Source organism: Salmo trutta, chromosome 27, assembly GCF_901001165.1.
Source record: "Salmo trutta chromosome 27, fSalTru1.1, whole genome shotgun sequence".
In the NCBI taxonomy this organism is placed as follows: domain Eukaryota; kingdom Metazoa; phylum Chordata; class Actinopteri; order Salmoniformes; family Salmonidae; genus Salmo; species Salmo trutta.
In genome coordinates this window covers 8442487-8460014 of record NC_042983.1, presented here as the reverse complement: position 1 = coordinate 8460014, position 17528 = coordinate 8442487, and the positions used below count along the sequence as shown (strand labels likewise).

The 17528-nt window shown below is 40.9% G+C and overlaps 1 protein-coding gene across 3 annotated transcripts in view; it reads left to right on the top strand.

Moving 5' to 3' along the window:
• LOC115164246 (dual specificity testis-specific protein kinase 2) overlaps positions 1–17528 on the top strand; it is a 28231-nt gene continuing 10703 nt past the window's right edge. The window contains exons 1-5 of one of the 3 annotated variants that reach the window (XM_029716528.1): positions 1–674; positions 3544–3659; positions 12205–12410; positions 13589–13710; positions 16194–16242. In XM_029716528.1, the coding sequence (XP_029572388.1) occupies positions 3629–3659; positions 12205–12410; positions 13589–13710; positions 16194–16242 (408 nt within the window). In that variant the 5' untranslated portion in view covers positions 1–674; positions 3544–3628. Of the gene's footprint in view, positions 675–3543; positions 3660–12201; positions 12411–13588; positions 13711–16193; positions 16243–17528 lie in introns of all 3 variants that reach the window. The other 2 variants (XM_029716527.1, XM_029716529.1) reach the window with 2 other exon arrangements.

Sequence of the window (17528 nt, the reverse complement as noted above, 5' to 3'; positions counted from 1 at the left end):
ACATACCTTTGTATATATAGTGTAATTTAGTGCGTCAAGAAAATTCTAATTAATGATACACCAAATTTAAAGGGATAGATGTAAATGTTCTGAAAACCCTATTGAATGAAAACTCCATGTGAAAATGTGTTGGCTAGGTTTTCAGTGGTTGAACAAAATGTATTCAGCGCGCAAAAGGGAACCACGCTGCAAAGCCAAATATATAGCTGCATTAGGTAGCCTACTATACGTCTGAATACCAACTACTGAGAAGTGCATAGGAAAGGCATACATTTCCTAAATCTGAATTGGACACAGAAGTTTAAAAAAAACATTATCTTCTATTGTAACTGACTTCATAATGTAGTTTCACGCTTCTTATTGCAGAGTGGGTGGAGACTGAGTTGAGCCAAATCAACCGACGTAATGGAAGTTGGTTCCTAAGACAAACCATCAAACATGTATTTCATCGAGTTTGTTTCACCCCCCGTCGCCATACCGCTTTCAGACTGTGAACCTTGCGTGACGCGAGTGCGTTGGTTGGAGACTGAAGAGCCGCACACCCTACACGGAAACAGTGAAGCGCGCCCAGAATTCGGTGCCCAATATAGTATATCCTGTGTAGAATAGAATCAAGACAATTCTGGGAGAGCACATTACTTGCCTTTATAAACGAAGTGGACTGTTATAACCATGTAAGTAGGCTAGAATTTATACCGATCAAGTATGTGTATGTCGTAAATCAGATGTATCAAAGGTTGGAGTTGTAGCCTAAAGTTGCCCTTCTTTTTCTAAAAACAACATATAATTGATTGAATACTTGAAGATTAGGCTGCATACCACTAAGGCATAGAAAATAACCTCGATGATGACTGGGCACATGGCTGGCTCCTATTCAAAAATCTAATCTCATTTTTTTAAGAGTTGTCATATTGTAATCCTGCTTTTCATTTTAATATTTTATTAGATAGGGTAGTTTGGGGCAACTAGGCCTCTGGGTAACCCCCAGATTCTCACAGAAATCCAGTTTATGTCACCAATCTTTTCTAACACTTTCCCCTGACTGCCACAACTCTGTCTCAACTAAAAATGTAAACGTTCTCATCTACATTTTTTAAGTCACTCCAACAAAACGATTTTAAGGTAAATGTATCTAATATTTTGTCATTTAGAAAAGGTTATATATATTCAGTATATAAGCTAATGAAGTTAGATCTATACACTCCACATTTTGTTGTGTTAAAGCCTGAATTTAAAATGGATTCAATTGAGATTTTGTGTCACTGAGCTACACACAATACCCCATAATGTGAAAGTGGAATTATGTTTTTAGAAAAGCTGAAATGTATTCAGTCAATAACTATTCAACCCTTTTGTTATGGCAAGCCTAAATAAGTTCAGGAGGGTGCTTAACAAGTCACATAATAAGTTGCATGCACTCACTCGGTATACAATAATAGTGGTTAATTAAGAGTCTATAGACGGACCTGTGCGTCAATATAATGAACATCATATAAAAAATCCCCATCAGAATCTATACATTTGCATGGACTGCGCCTCAATCCACCGCATCTGCCTATGTCACCCTTCCACATCAGCGGATGAAAGTGGCAGAGCTACATAACTGTTTGTCAGACCAGGAGACATCTCGAAAATTGGTCTTCTCACGAAAGCGTCTGTAGCATCCGAACAGTTTGGCCACTCTTTGGAAAGATCAGACTCTCGCGAACATGATGGTGCACTCCGTTTTGCTTTATGACCTTTACAAATGTCACGGGACTCATATTTCCAAATGAATGGAAATATGGAGGTAGTTTTGTGCCAACAAAATAAGGGGTTAATGTGTCCCCCAAAAAAATATTGTCCTGAGCTTTCATATATCTCATAGGTGTAGGACAGACACTGCAAAACCTTATTCCTCATGATTTATTTTTTTTGGACTGTATTTTTTTGCCTTTTATGAATGTGTTATTCAATCCGATTTTATGGGCTACAGTAGTAAAGGCCAAATTCAATATTTTATCAAATAATTAGTGAATATTTTTTTTATATCTAAAGGGGTCCTAATATTCAAAATCAAATAGTTAAATGATCCATGGTATGACCATTTTAAAACAACTCCATCTGTTAGCTTAGTAGAACATGATTTTTAGATGACTACCCCATCTCTGTACCCTACACATACAAGTATCTGCTCTGTCGAGCCGTAAATTCAAGCACATATTCAACCACAAAGACCAGGGAGATTTTACAATAGTTCGCAAAGAAGGACACCTATTGGTAGATGGTTAAAAATAAAAAGCATACATTGAATATCCCTTTGAGCATGGTGGGGGGCGGCAGGTAGCCTAATGGTTAGCGCGTTGGCCATTAACCAAAAGGTTGCTAGATCGAATCCCCGAGCTGACAAGGTAAACATCTGTCGTTCTCCCCCTGAACAAGGCAGTTAACCCACTGTTCCTAGGCCGTCATTGTAAATAAGAATTTGTTCTTAACTGACTTGCCTTGTTAAATACATTTTAAAAATGGTGCAGTTATTAATGAAACTTTGGATTGTGTATCAATACACCCAGTCACTAACAAAGATACAGGCACCCTTCCTAACTCAGTTGCTGGAGAGGAAGGAAACTGCTCAGATATTTCACCATGAGGCCAATGGCGATTTAAAACAGTTATAGAGTTTAATGGCTGTGATCGGAGATAACTGAGGATTGATCAACAACATTATAGTTACTCCACAATATTAACATAAATGACTGAAAAGAAGGAAACCTGTACAGAATAAAAATATTCCAAAACATCCTGTTTGCAATAAGTCAAAACATGTGGAAATGTATTTTTTTTCCTGAATACAAAGTGTTGTATTTGCGGCATATCCAACACAACACATCACTGAGTACCACTCTTCACATTTTCAAGCATGGTGGTGGCTGCATCATGTTATGGGCATGCTTGTCATCGGCAAGGACTAGGGAGTTTTTAAGGATAAAAAGAAATGGAATAGAGCTAAGAAATCTATTTGAATCCTACCTTGTAACATAACAACATGTGGGAAAAGTTAAAGGGAGTGAATACTGAAAGCACCGTTTACATACCATTAGGGAGCCTAAAGATAAATGATCCACTTGTTTAGAAAGATATTAATGCAATCAATGGTACCTAAATTAGAATGTTCCAAATCATGTCTAAATCATCTATACGTAAATTCATTGAGTTACACAGTCATGTTTTGATACTTTAGGATGATTTGGACATGAAAATGAAAATAGGAACCTTACATTACAACCTCATCATAGGGAGGATATTAATAGTGAGATGTGCAATGCCATTGTGTTTCAATATTTGATGTGTTTAATAAAAATAAGATACCTAGACTTTAGCTTTAAAGAGTTAATGACTTAAAAATGTCAAAATAAGTCAATGAAACAGGTTGCCTATTTAACTCATGTTTATGTCTGCCTCTAAATGCCTGCATGAAAGAAAAGCCTAATGTTTGTCACTGCACACTAACAGTCCTGGGTCTGTGTGTGTGCTCATTGTTGCATGTATGTGGTTTTCCCCCAGCTTCTGGATAAGGACTATAGCCACTGCCCAGCTGGCTTGGGTATTGTACTGACTGACGGCCAGTGCATTTTCACCCATCCTCAAGATGCATATGAATAGCTTATTAAATCAATGGAGTAAGTACTGTAAAAACTACCATTTTTTTCTTAGCCCTTCTAATTTCTCTTGCAATGGAAATCCCCTGCAGTCATATCCTATGATTCTCCCATGACAACTGTATAATATAGGAATGTTTTACAGCTTTACAGAAGTAGTGTTTGAATTTGTATCCTGAGGCATAATCATATGCCTATGAGTCTGACTGATACTTCCTTAGACATAATACCCTTTAAGCCCTGTTTATACCTGGTGCTAACATGTACCGTTTGTCCTGATCTTGTCCACATTCTGATTGTGCCCACATTTTTAGACCGGTGTAGACGATTAAAAGACACATTGTGATCTGATCGTGATCAGATCTTCCTCACCAGCTCCAGAGGTAGTCAGCATGCATTGTGCCTGGATATCAACCAAGTGTAAACAGATCTAGAGGGTCAGACTATTTAAATCACCATTATGCCGGCCTCTAAAATCATTGACATGTAGCACCATTGACTCATGGCATCAGTAATTGTCTCAAAATGAATACATTCATGTTATTTCAAAATAATATCTTTCAAATAATTTGCAGGGAGCCACCAATTGATCTGGTCACAATGTGGACGGATGAGACACATTTTAATGCAATGTGTAGACTCGACAAACCTTGGTCAAATAGTGACTGGATCATATTGCTCAGATCACGGAACTCACATGTTAGCACAGGGTGTAAACAAAGCTTTAGACATAATTGTTTTATATCCTAAATGATCAGTTAAATCAAATATTTTGCCTGCTTCCCAGCGTTTAGGATTATAGCGTATGTGCATGGAGCTTCAGTTTCTCACCCTGTGTCCTTGTTTAGACATTGAGTCTCTCATATGGTGTGACAAATGTGTGTCTCAAATGGAACCCTATTCTCTAGTGCACTACTTTTAACCAGAGCCCATAAGGAGTAGGGTGCATTGTCCTAATTTAGAAACTCCTTTCCTCAGAATATCCTAACCTTTTTCAGAGGTGTTGAGTCAGGAAAGTGTCCTGTTACCCTGTTACTTGTATACGTCTATCCTCCTGGAGATCAGAGACTCATTCTCTAAACAGACTCCGGGGGCCTCATTTATAAAACAGACTTACGATCAATTTTGATCTTTCTGCGGACTTACGCAGAAAACCACGTATAAGTAGTTATTTATAAAACATTACTTTGACCTGGAAATGATCTTACGACTAAGTTCAAGTATAAATCTAAGAACAATTTTATAAATGAGGCCTCAGGTGAATAAATGTGACGAGAGTGATGTACTGGTATGTTAGAGACTCGAGCATCTAAAATAGCCTTTGGGGCCATACCAGAGTAGGAGTGCTGATTTAGGATCAGGTCCCCTTGTCCAGTCATTATACCGGTAATTAAAAATGCTAACTTGATCCTTGATCAGAGCACTCTTACCCTGAGACACTTTATGAATACATGCCGTGAAGACTTGCTGGAAATGGTCATTTTCTGTTAAAGTGGTTGCTTACAGAACATTTGGCATTTTAGTAATCTAGCAGACACTCTTCTCCAGTGACTTACAGTAGTAATTGGATACATTTTTCATAGAAGCCATGGAGAATGTGCAGGGCCTTTTTATGTTTCTGTTTGCCATCTTTTATTTTACCTTTATTTAACTAGGCAAGTCAGTTAAGAACAAATTCTTATTTTCAATGACAGCCTAGGAACAGTGTGTTAACTGCCTTGTTCAGGGGCAGAATGACAGCTCGGGGATTTGAACGTGCAACCTTTTGGTTACTAGCCCAACGCTCTAACCACTAGGCTACCCTGCCGCCCCATCTGACCAGATAAGAAACAAATGGTCTGGATCACGTGAAGCCTGTCTGTGGTGGGGGTCAGTACTTTGGAGCAGAGGGGAGGGGATGGCAAGGGGAGGGGAGGGAGAGAGAAATGGAGAGGCGGGGGAGTCAGGAGAGGGGACTCAGAGGAGGGAGGGGCTGGCATAAATCCCTCTCCTCTCTCTGGGTTTGTTGTTGTTTATGATGATGTAATCAGAGGGGTTGAGGCTTTTTAGTCTGTCCTCCTCTGAACCAGGATTCCCATATTACTGGGCAACTAGGCAGACCGACTTACAACGTGTATGTTCTGCCCTTTAAACTTCTTAGCCTTGAGCTCACACACAGATGTCACAGTGTATGTTACATAGTAAAGGATGCATGGGGATAACCTCAGGTTTCTGTGCGTCTGTTGTCATCCCAAATGGCAACACTACTTGTGCACTATATTGGGAATCGGGGGGCCATTTGGGACTCGCAATATGTTTTTAACTTATGTATGGCGAATGTTTAATTATGTATCAGGTGGTGTATTTAAACACCCAAAACTATTTCTATGAGTTTTTAAAAAATGTATTCCCACTGACATGCCACTCTTCCCTCACCTGAGAGATGACTTGCAAATGATGTTGTTCCTTCCTATAAGCGTCTCCCGTCCAAGACTGTCCAAGAAACAGAGTGTTCTTTACCCTCCCAACGTTCCTGATACTTCCTCCCTCACTAAATGTCAATTCCTAAACAAACTCTAGATCCAGTTGGTTGTTTGACCACTGCACGGTGGGAGACAGGACAAAGCTGCGTCTGAAATGGCACTCTATTCCCTATATAGTGCACTACTTTTGACCAGAGCCCTGTGAGTTGACCTGGTCAAAAGTAGTGCACTATATAGGGAATAGAGTGCCATTTAGGACACAGCCACGTTGGAGAGGGACAGAGCTACATTGTGTTCTGCTGACATTTTGTGTGACCTCCCATACTGTACATCATCCTACTCCCTCCCGTCCCACAATGCTGTGTTGTTCTCAAAAGTCATTATGCTAACGGGAAGCATTTAGTGCACAATTGATCCATGATGAGCAATGCCAGCGTTTCCACAACTGTTAGCAACTACAGTGTGTTGTGGGCCTGCACAGTCTGCATCAGTATCATTTGTAAACAAGGCTTCATTATCAAAGTAAGGTTGCCTTTTATACGGTTTCTTCTCTGCCTATACTGTATATTTAATTCAATTGTGATATATATTTTTTATCCTATAGCATCTAAGCAAACGTTGCACTGAGAGTACAAAACATTAAGAACACCTGCTCTTTCCATGACATAGAATGACCAGGTGAATCCAGGTGAAAGCTATGATCCCTTATTGATGTTAAACACACTTCAATCAATGTAGATGAAGGGGGGAGACAGGTTAAAGAAGGATTTTTAAGCCTTGGGACACTTGAGATATGGATTGTGTATGTGTGCCATTCATAGGGTGAATGGGCAAGACAAAAGATGTAAGTGCCTTTGAACGGGGTATGGTAGTAGGTGCCAGGCGCACCGGTTTGTGTCAAGAACTGCAATGCTGCAGGTTTTTCACGATCAACAGTTTCCCATGTATATCAAGAATGTTCCACCACCCAAAGGACATCAAGCACTGGAGTCAACATGGGCCAGTATCCATGTGGAACACTTTCGACACCTTGTAGAGTCCATGTCCGAAAAATCTGAAGAAAAAAGGGGGGATGCAACTCAATATTAGGAAGGGGTTCTTAATGTTTTGTACACTCAGTGTATATGCGCTTATATAGTTTTGACTGGACTGGATAGTGTTCATTGGGAGTAGCCTAATACATGGAATATATAGGTTGGAGTTAGGCTGTTTGTGCCAGGTAGGTATTCTACTGCAGCATCTTAATAATTAAACTCTGGGTACCTGCTACCATGCCTCCCATAGAGGAACTAGTGCAGAGTCTGTAACAGCCTGAGAAAGGCCTAAACGGATAGAGTTACAGACTAACAATGGAGGTGAAGAGACGCTTGAGGCAGAGCTGAGAATGCCCTCCAAATAATTCAATGGATTCAAAGGGAAGCATGGCCCTTTTCTGATGCTCTCGCTGCATGGCCATTAATGGCAAGTGCTTGTACTACACATCATTACGGTCTAGCTACTTCTTTATATAGAACCCTGTTTTACTGTATCTTCCAGGGGTACTGTATCTTCACATATTTATGGACACTGTCTGACATTATTGATATGCTCTATTCTTGCAACAGATACTGTGCTAAATTCACAATTTTGCTTTCATGTGACCATCATTTGTTGAATTGAACAAGTTCTTGCCCCATGGAACGATGGTAGAAGACAGACTATCTTTGTCTTAGTGTTATGAAACTCTGCGTTTATTGATTAGGAGCTCCCAATTCGTGAGCAAAACACGTACAGTAAGCAATCGATCCAGAAATGATTGGTCCCATGCTTTGATTCAAGAAAGCAACGCCTCCATCTTTTTGACCTGTCTGGATGTGGTTTGATTGGTTAAATGAAACACCTCATCCCAGTACATTATTGAATACTTATGGACTCATTTGATGACTTGGGTGCACTATAGGGCAGCCTATCGGATTCAGTCAGCCACTTGCACCTTGTTTGCGTCCCAAATGACACCCTTTTCCCTATAAAGTGCACTACTTTTGACCAGACCCCTATGGACCCTAGTCAAAAAGTAGTGCACTCCATAGTGAATAGGATGCCATTTGAGACGGAACCCGGTTCTGCATCACAACTTTTTATTTGATCATTTCTTTTCATAATCCTAGTACATTTGATTAGGCACTGGGAATTAGTTTGAGTTTCAGGGGATTATAGCTAAGTAAGCACCGTGTACAGTGTACATACATTGTTCCACACTTAATTCAAATTGTATTTTTTTGTTTACAGAGGAAATGGATGTCAATGGATGGTCAATGGGCCTAAATGGGCTTTCTAAAATAAATGTGATTGACTGGTAGGGAAGATTTCCAGGCAAATCTCTGGTCTTTGCTTTAGGCTGCTGGTACTGAGATCTAGTCCAGTAGAGGGTTAATGTGAGATACTAGAGGTCCCACCCACATGACCACACAAGGATATAACAAGAAAATATGATGACATTTTTCTGAGGAAATACATTGCGTAAGAGACAGAGGAGCTGCAACACTGATGCAATTACCTACCTTATTCCTGGCAGAAATATTCTCAATGGAAGTGTACATTTCTTCTTTCTTTCTTTCTTTCTTTCTTTCTTTCTTTCTTTCTTTCTTTTTTTCTTTTCTTTCTTTCTCTCTCGCTCTATTTTTCAATTTTTCTCTAGAAAGCATTTCAGATGTTCATTCATATTGAGTTATGCCTTGATTTGGACTCTCAGGCCATTAGCTACAGGTTCAACAGGAACCCAAACGTATAGACAATCTCAGACATGGCACATACATACATACATTTTAAATGTAAAATGACAGTGGCTTTGTCATATTCCACCTATGTGCGGTGACTTATAGTTGATACTGAGCACAGTCAGCACCACAGATATGTGTGGTCTGGCTGGGGGCTGTATGTTTCAGACCTATTGATCAGCTGTAGAGCCACACAACACGATCCTTCCATGCTGTTCCTGTGTTGATCACAGAACTGCAGACGTATACAGGAAGCATCAGGGCTCCTGTGGCAGAGTCACTTTCTTTGTGTGTGAAAGGTTGCAGCTCGAAAGTGTCAGGGATCATATCAGAATTTCTGTAGTGAAACTTATGTCGGTTGCATGTCTGTGTGAAGGCTGTGTAATCCCTTCAGACATCACCTGTTGACGTGATTTAATCTCAGTCCGGAAATGGCTTTGCTGAAGTATTTCGTTCAGATGCCTCTGACTCTCTCTCTCTCTCTATGGCCACATTTATCACACAGCGTATTCACTAGAAACACTGTCCCGCTCTCTCTGCCCTGAACTGAGAAAGCAGTCAGATCTGTGGAACTTCCTCAGAAAGAGAGTTATTCCCCTGAGGAACAGCCTCACCCTGGTGTGGACTGATCTCACTGTTAAAGTCTCATAACTCACATTCCTTATCTGTAGGTGGGACGTCAGTAGGGCGGTCCCACTGGTGGTGTTTCTCATAAAGGTCTCTGTGGTCGGACACTTAGTCAAAGGTCAAACTCGTTTCGTGTGATAACAGGCCTTTCCACGGGAGATCACTTTACTAAGGCCCTGATCTAAAGTAGTATATAGCGAATAGGGAGCTATTTAGGACACCCACTAACAAGTGTCTTCCTTTTTTTGCAACTCTTGGCTCAGTAACAAAGCACTTTCTAAGATAAAGCTAAAATAGACCAAATTGAAACCAAACATTATGAAATTCCATTTAGAGACAGAGATTTGTTGTTTGCACACCGAGATTCAGTCTCAATTAACGTGAAGTGCAAGCAAACTGATGCTAAGTGTCACGGATCCCTCCGGAACTGTGTCATTACGCACAGCTGGTCCCCATTCCCACTGATTGTAATTGTATAAATGTGCCCTTTGTTTCACCATTAGGCTGTCGATTTTTGTTCTAATGTCTGTTGGTCGTGTGAGTACCTGTGCTCTGTTGTTTTGGCTTTCGTGCCACTTGTATCACGCAGATGATTACGGGTCTGGTCCCATGTGGTATCATTGTGCACTTGTGTATTTATTCGAGGTACTCTTCGCTTTTTTTTGTTGTTTGGGTTTCAACCCTGTGTTTTGTGTACGTGTTTGTTTGGTCTTCGTCCCCGTGCCTTTACACGGCACGCTGTAATTTGGGTCAGTAGAAACCCCTATTACACATTCCTGCGTCTGTCTCCCAACCCTTTTAGACCGACGTGACACTAAGGAGGCCTGTCACAATGACCTGATCAATCTACCAACATGTATTCATGCAAAACAGTGTTCTAAATGGTATCCTATCCCCTACATAGTGCACTACATTAGGGCTCTGGTCAAAAGTAGTGCGCGATATGGGGACTAGGGTGCCATACGGGATGTGGATGAGAGTCTGGATGCATCCGTCTGTGTCTGTGAAAGTAACTGCGATTGAGGAGGGTGTCTTTATGATATACCATGGGTTGTCAGCGAGAGACATAAGGCTGCACTGTAAGCGTTTTCTCTGACCGCCAGTTGGGTTAGGGTGGTGCAGTTGAGCTGAAAAGTGTGTGTGGGCTAGCTTTGATTCCCACTTGTGTCAGCATGTCAGTCTGTGCTGTTCGCTGGTGTCATTGTCAGGACTGGGTTTGTTTTTCTGGAAAACAAACTCCCACTGCCCTTAATTATGTTCCCCTAATACCGAAAGTTAAGAACCTTTAAGTAAGATGTAGTGACGTGCTTAGAGGCTTGTGATTGTCCAGTGGGTGAACATTGTTCTTGTAAAATAAACTTTGTTTGATTCAATAGAGAAAATACTGTCTGCTTCCAACTCACACTCTCAGACACACAGATCCCCTGAATGCAGCTCACTCTCCAGATCCCAATCACCTGTTCACACACCTGTATGTCGTTTACACACACTATATAGTTCAGTTCTTTGCACCCCATCGTTGTGATGTTTTGTTACATGTTCTATTCGGAGCTCTGTTTTATTTCCGCGTTAGTCCTCCCGTGTATCGTAGTTTTTGGCCATCCTCACTAACGACACCTTGCCTATTCCCTGCCTGTACTTCTGCCTGTCAGATTTCCTGTCGTCAACCCCTTGCCTGATCTCCCGGACTACGTTATTAGCCTTTTCCATGCCTGTACTGTTGCCTTTTTGGCGTCCCTGTGTATGACCTTCTGCCTGCCCCTGGACCCAGCTACCTGTCTCCTCCTGTGGTCCTTAGCAATAAACACCTGCTGCGCCCTGCGCTTGAAACCAGCTCTCTGTCTCTCCATCGTATTCATTACAGTTGTAAGGGGTGGACAGTTATGTATGTTGTAAACCACATGTCTGCGCCACACAGCATAGGTGCCTATCCTACTGCTATAAAAACAATGACAGTGTGGTTTGGTTTGCTGCACAAGCTTCCTGTTAGAGGTTCTCTTCTCAGCGACAGTTTCCTGTGACAGGCGATTCCAATAATTTGTGTTTGATAAGGGCTTGGTGAAAGAAGGCCTCAAAACCTTAAAGATAGAATCACACAGTGACATGTATAAATAATGCAATAGAGGAACATAATCTTATGAGGGAAAAAAACTGGTTACAAATGAATAAAATATACATCTCCAGATAAAATTTTAAAAAAGAACACATTTTATTTTCGAATGTCTCCCTCTCATCCTGTGTGTGGGCTTCATGTGCCACTCATATCATCTCATTAAAAATAAATAGAACCCCTCTCCATCTTTGTTGATATGATAAACAAGGATGCAAAACAAGTCACTTGACTAGAGTAGGCTACACTGGACAGTCTCTCACCTGCACTGACCAGGCCTGCTACTCTCTATTTTAAGGAACCATTAGTGTCTCTTTGTTTCACTCCATAGAGGGGAGGCACGAAGGGTAGGCATTTTCCCTCCCATCTAGTTAACGAGTGTGTGATTGAATTATTGTGTTCTAATCTGCTCTGTCTTTCATCCACTGTACTTTATTTCTGCATGGGGTTATTTGGGGGTTTTGCAGACTCTTTAAGGACAGCCCTTCTTTCAATGTAATCTGTCACAGAGGGGTGTGTGTGTGTGTGTGCGTGCGTGCGTGCGTGTATTTGTTTGTGTGTGCACGCATGCTTGCATCTTCATGTTCGTGTGTGTTTGTGTACCATAGCAGACATCACTCCCCACTCCAGGATGTGTGACTGTGACGTGGACGTGTCCTCGGAGCCCACCAGCCCCACGCTCTACGGCGAGTCCTCTGACAAATACTACCATGTGGACCGCTGGCAGAAGCTCCGCACCGCCGTCCGCAAGCTGGAGTTCTGGGAGAACTTCACAGCCGAGCTCATCGGGAGCGGCTTCTTTTCCAAAGTCTACAAGGTACCTGGTCCCTCCCTAGCCATCTGTATTGAGCGTAGGATGCATCCCAAATAGCACCCTATTACCTTTATAGTGCACTACTTTAGAACAGAGCCCTATGAGCAATGGTACCCCACTGTGTTTCAGCTAACATAACTTCCCCAATCTGCACTCTGTACAGAAGCAGAGCCAATGGAGGAGTATCAAGGCATGCTTTCAGATTTTGAAGCGGAATGGGCCTGGGGAGAAAGACAGATGGGATGATTACAGAATGAATCTATTAGTCTACTAGATTTGAACACTGGATGTTCTGAGTAGAGAGAACACTGCTGGAGATAATACTGGCCATTAATCCGTTTTATGTTATGTGATAATTTAATCACATTAAAATATGAATAGAATTGAGCAGTGCCAGTGAGATGGTGAGGTAGCACGTCAGAGGTCACTGTTAAACCATGGGGGCTATTCAGAATTAAAATGAGGGGTGTGTCAATTAATGGAGGTCTTAATTAATTTACCTGCAAAAACAGCTCCTTTCAGACACCTAATTGTTTTTTGTTTTTTTTGTACACCGTTACATGACTAGGTCTTGAGCAGGTCTTTTAGTGGTTAAAGGCCCAGGGCAGTCAAAAACTGGATTTCCTGTGTTTTATACATATTTCCACACTGTAAGGTTGGAATAGTACTGTGAGATTGTGGAAATTAGGATAATGCTCTTTCAGTGTATGAGCTATTTGAAAAGATCACCTTTGCTGAGATTTTTGTTTATTTTAATTGCTAACAATCACAGTTAATTGAAAAATAACAATCACAGTTAATAACAGTCACAGTTAATTGAAAAATATATGTTATTTATCTTTGTGTAGCGTAAGATCAATCAATAAATCAATGTAAATGCAAAAACACACATATTGAAACAAACAATTCTAAAAATGAACCTACAATAGAGCATGCTGGGAAATATGATAATGCTTGGCATAGTTTTTGATAGTCACGTAGTCCCATTCTACACCTATGAAGTGGTTACACAAGGTGTGAAGGCATAGTGTTTGTCCAAGCAATCTTATTAGCATTTTTGTTTATTTTAATTGATAACAATCACAATAAGGTCCTTAATTGTTGCCCAGAATGATTTGATATTGATATAAAAACGGCTGCATTGGACCTTTAAACTGTAAACCCTTGTCTGTTTCTCTCAGGTGATTCACAGTACGACCCGTAAGGTGATGGTGGTGAAGATATATAAGAATGACGTGGACCAGGATAGCATCGTGCGTGAGATCAGCCTACTGCAGAAGCTCTCCCATCCCAACATAGTCAGGTATTAGTCAGTTACTCACACCTTTTTGATGATCACTTTACATTTTGGTATATGTCCTTATTGATAACAATTGGAACGCAGGGAATGTATGCTTTGTCTACTATGTGGTGCAGTCAATGGCACAGGAATTTAATAGTTCAATTAGTTCAATTACCCCTCTGAAGTGGTTAGATAAGCTGTGAAGGCATAGTTTCAGGTGGATATTATTAAATGCACCACAGAATCATGGCATACTGTATTATACTGTATTACATTGTATTATCTGTATACTGTATTTACATATTTATATACACAAGCGTTTCGCTACACCCGCAATAACATCTGCTAAACATGTGTATGTGACAAATACAATTTGATTTGATTTGATTTATATTACGCTGTACACTCAGAAATGTGTTCTTAAAGGGGCACAAACGCTTGTCACTGTAGTACCTTAAGTTATAGGTACATAATTGTACCTTTGCAGTTCGTACTTTAAAAGTGCCAATAGTGTACTTTAGGGAACAAGGTAGTACAGGCACAAAAGCGTACCTTTGGAAAAAGTACACATCTGCTTGTACCACCACAGTGACAAAGCCATTTATTCCTTTTAAATGGCAAAAATTGGGTGTTGTTTTAACACTGTAGGGTGTATTTACCTCTAAAACGTTTTTGAGGGTATGGTTTTAACACTGTAGGGTGTAAAGGCTTTTTCCCAGTGTGCCTTTCAAGTACATTTTTTGTTTACCCTAACAGTGGTCTGAAACTTTTGGTTTGCAGGCCACATTGGGCAAGTCACATTATGTTGTCTTGTAATTCCTATTGGAATACAGGCAGAGTTAGGATATCCCAAAATTTGAAGTTTTAATCACCAACAACATGTATTTAGAATGACTGCCAAGGTAGGAAAAATTGATAAATGAGACTACCTAAACCATCTAAAAGGGAACAACCATCTCTGTAACAGGCCCAACTACTAACAGATTGGGTTAGTTTAGAAAAATATATGTTATTTATCTTTGTGTAGCGTAAGATCTATCAATCAATCAATCAATCAATGTAAATGCAAAAACACACATATTGAAACAAACAATTCTAAAAATGAACCTACAATAGAGCATGCTGGGAAATATGATAATGATTGGCATGGTTTTTGATAGTCACGTAGACCCATTCTACCCCTATGAAGTGATTACATAAGGTGTGAAGGCATAGTGTTTGTCCAAGCAATCTTATTAGCCTTTTTGCAAGGTCACAGTATCAGTGGGTATCAAACGGCACAGTTTATCTGCTGATGTCAGAGCATAGAGAGCTGTGATAAAAGCGAATCTGAGTCCAGTACAATATGTACCTGGCACAGACAGGCCATCCATCCCTCTGTGAGTGGGCACTACTCAAACAAGGATGTGAAAACATTGCCTTCCTCAGACACAGTGGTTGAATCCCAAATGGACCCTATTACCCATAAAGTGCCCCTTTTATTTTACCAGGGCCCATATGGTGCCATTTGGGACAAACTCACTGTGTTTGAGGAAGGCAATGTTCTCAGGCTCCGACGTCAGAGCAATATAATAAAATGGAGACTGACTTGTTCATGTAATTAGTAATAACCTTTCAGTGAAGGATGGTGTTTTTAGGTTGTTAATCTCGGCAGCCCAGGCGAGTTTCTCGACATTTTGTCTGTCCACAAGAGATGCTGCCTAGAAGGTCAGCATCCCAGAGTCGCCTCTTCACTGTTGACGTTGAGACTAGTGTTTTGCTGGTACTATTTAATGAAGCTGCCAGTGAGGCGTCTGTTTCTCAAACTAGACACTCTAATGTACTTGTCTTCTTGCTCAGTTGTGCACCGGGGCCTCCCACTCATCTTTCTATTTTGGTTAGAGACAGTTTGCGCTGTTCTGTGAAGGGAGTAGTACACAGCATTGTACAAGATCTTCAGTTTCTTGGCAATTTCTCACATGGAATAGCCTTCACTTCTCAGAACTAGAATAGACTGACAAGTTTCAGAAGAAAGTTCTTTGTTCCTGGACATTTTGAGCCTGTAATCGAACCCACAAATGCTGATGCTCCGTAGACTCAACTAGTATAAAGTAGGCTCGTTTTATTGCTTCTTTAATCAGGACAACAGTTTTCAGCTGTGCTAACATAATTGCAAAAGGGTATTCTAATGATCAATTAGCCTTCTGAAATGATACACTTGGATTAGCTAACACACCGTGCCAATAGAACACAGGAGTGATGGTTGCTGATAATGGGCCTCTGTATGCCTATGTAGATATTCCATTAAAAATCAGCCGTTTACAGCTACAATAGTCATTTACAACATTAACAATGTCTACACTGTATTTCTGATCAATTTGATGTTATTTCAATGGACATTTTATTTTGCTTTTCTTTCAAAAACAAGGAAATTTGTAAGTGACCCCAAACTTTTGAACGGTAGTGTATATTCTGAATTCCATTATGTTTCCCCATTATAATTCTGTTGTTGTCATTCGTTCTAGGTACCTGGGGATCTGTGTGAAAGAAGATAAACTCTACCCTATTTTAGAGGTGATTGTTACTTTCTCCACCTTGGATTCATGACATGTTCACACTCTAATGTCTATTTCTGAGTCATGTACTGTACGTATGCACACAATTAGGAAAACAACCTCTCATTCAACGTCAACAAAACAAAGGAGATGATCGTGGGCATCCACATCGAAGGGACAGCAGTGGAGAAGGTGGAATGTTTTCAGTTCCTCGGCGTACACATCACGAACAAACTGAAATGGTCCACTCACACAGACAGTGTGGTGAAGAAGGCGCAACAGAAATTTGGCTTGTCACCCAAAACCCTGACAAACTTTTACAGATGCACAATCGAGAGCATCCTGTCGGGCTGTATCACAGCCTGGTACAGCAACTACACTGCCCTCGGCTGCAAGGCTCTCCAGAGCGTGGTGCGGTCTGCACAATGCTTCTCCGTGGGCAAACTGCCTGCCCTCCATGACACCTACAGCACCCGATGTCACAGGAAGGCCAAAAAGATCATCAAGGACAACAACCACCCGAGCCACTGCCTGTTCACACCGCTACCATCCAGAAGGCGAGGTCAGTACAGGTGCATCAAAGCTGGGACCGAGAGAATGAAAAACAGCTTCTATCTCAAGGACATCAGACTGCTAAACAGCAATCACTAACTCAGAGAGGCTGCTGCTTACATTGAGACCCAATCACTGGCCACTGTAATAAATGGATCACTAGTCACTTTATACAATGCACTCTAAATAATGCCACTTTAATAATGTTTACATATCTTACATTACTCATATTACATGTATATACTGTATTTTATACCATCTATTGCACCTTGCCTATGCTGCTCAGCCATCGCTCATCCATATACTTACATGTATATATTCTCATTCACCCCTTTAGATTTGTGTGTATTAGGTAGTTGTTGGGGAATTGTTAGATTACTTGTTAGATATTACTGCACTGTCGGAACTAGAATCACAAGCATTTCGCTAAACTCGCATTAACATCTGCTAACCATGTGTATGTGACAAATAGCATTTGATTTGATATGCAAAAGTATATGGACACCCCTTGAAATGGGCACACGGCCATGCAATCTCCATAGACAAAAATTGGCAGTAGAATGGACTTACTGAAGAGCTCAGTGACTTTCAACGTGGCACCGTGGCACCGTCACACCTTTCCAAAAAGTTAGTTTGTCAACTCTCTGCCCTGCTAGAGCTGCCCCAGCCAACTATAAGTGCTGTTATTGTGAAGTGGAAACATATAGGAGCAACAACGGCTCAGCCTCGAAGTGGTAGGCCACACAAGCTCAC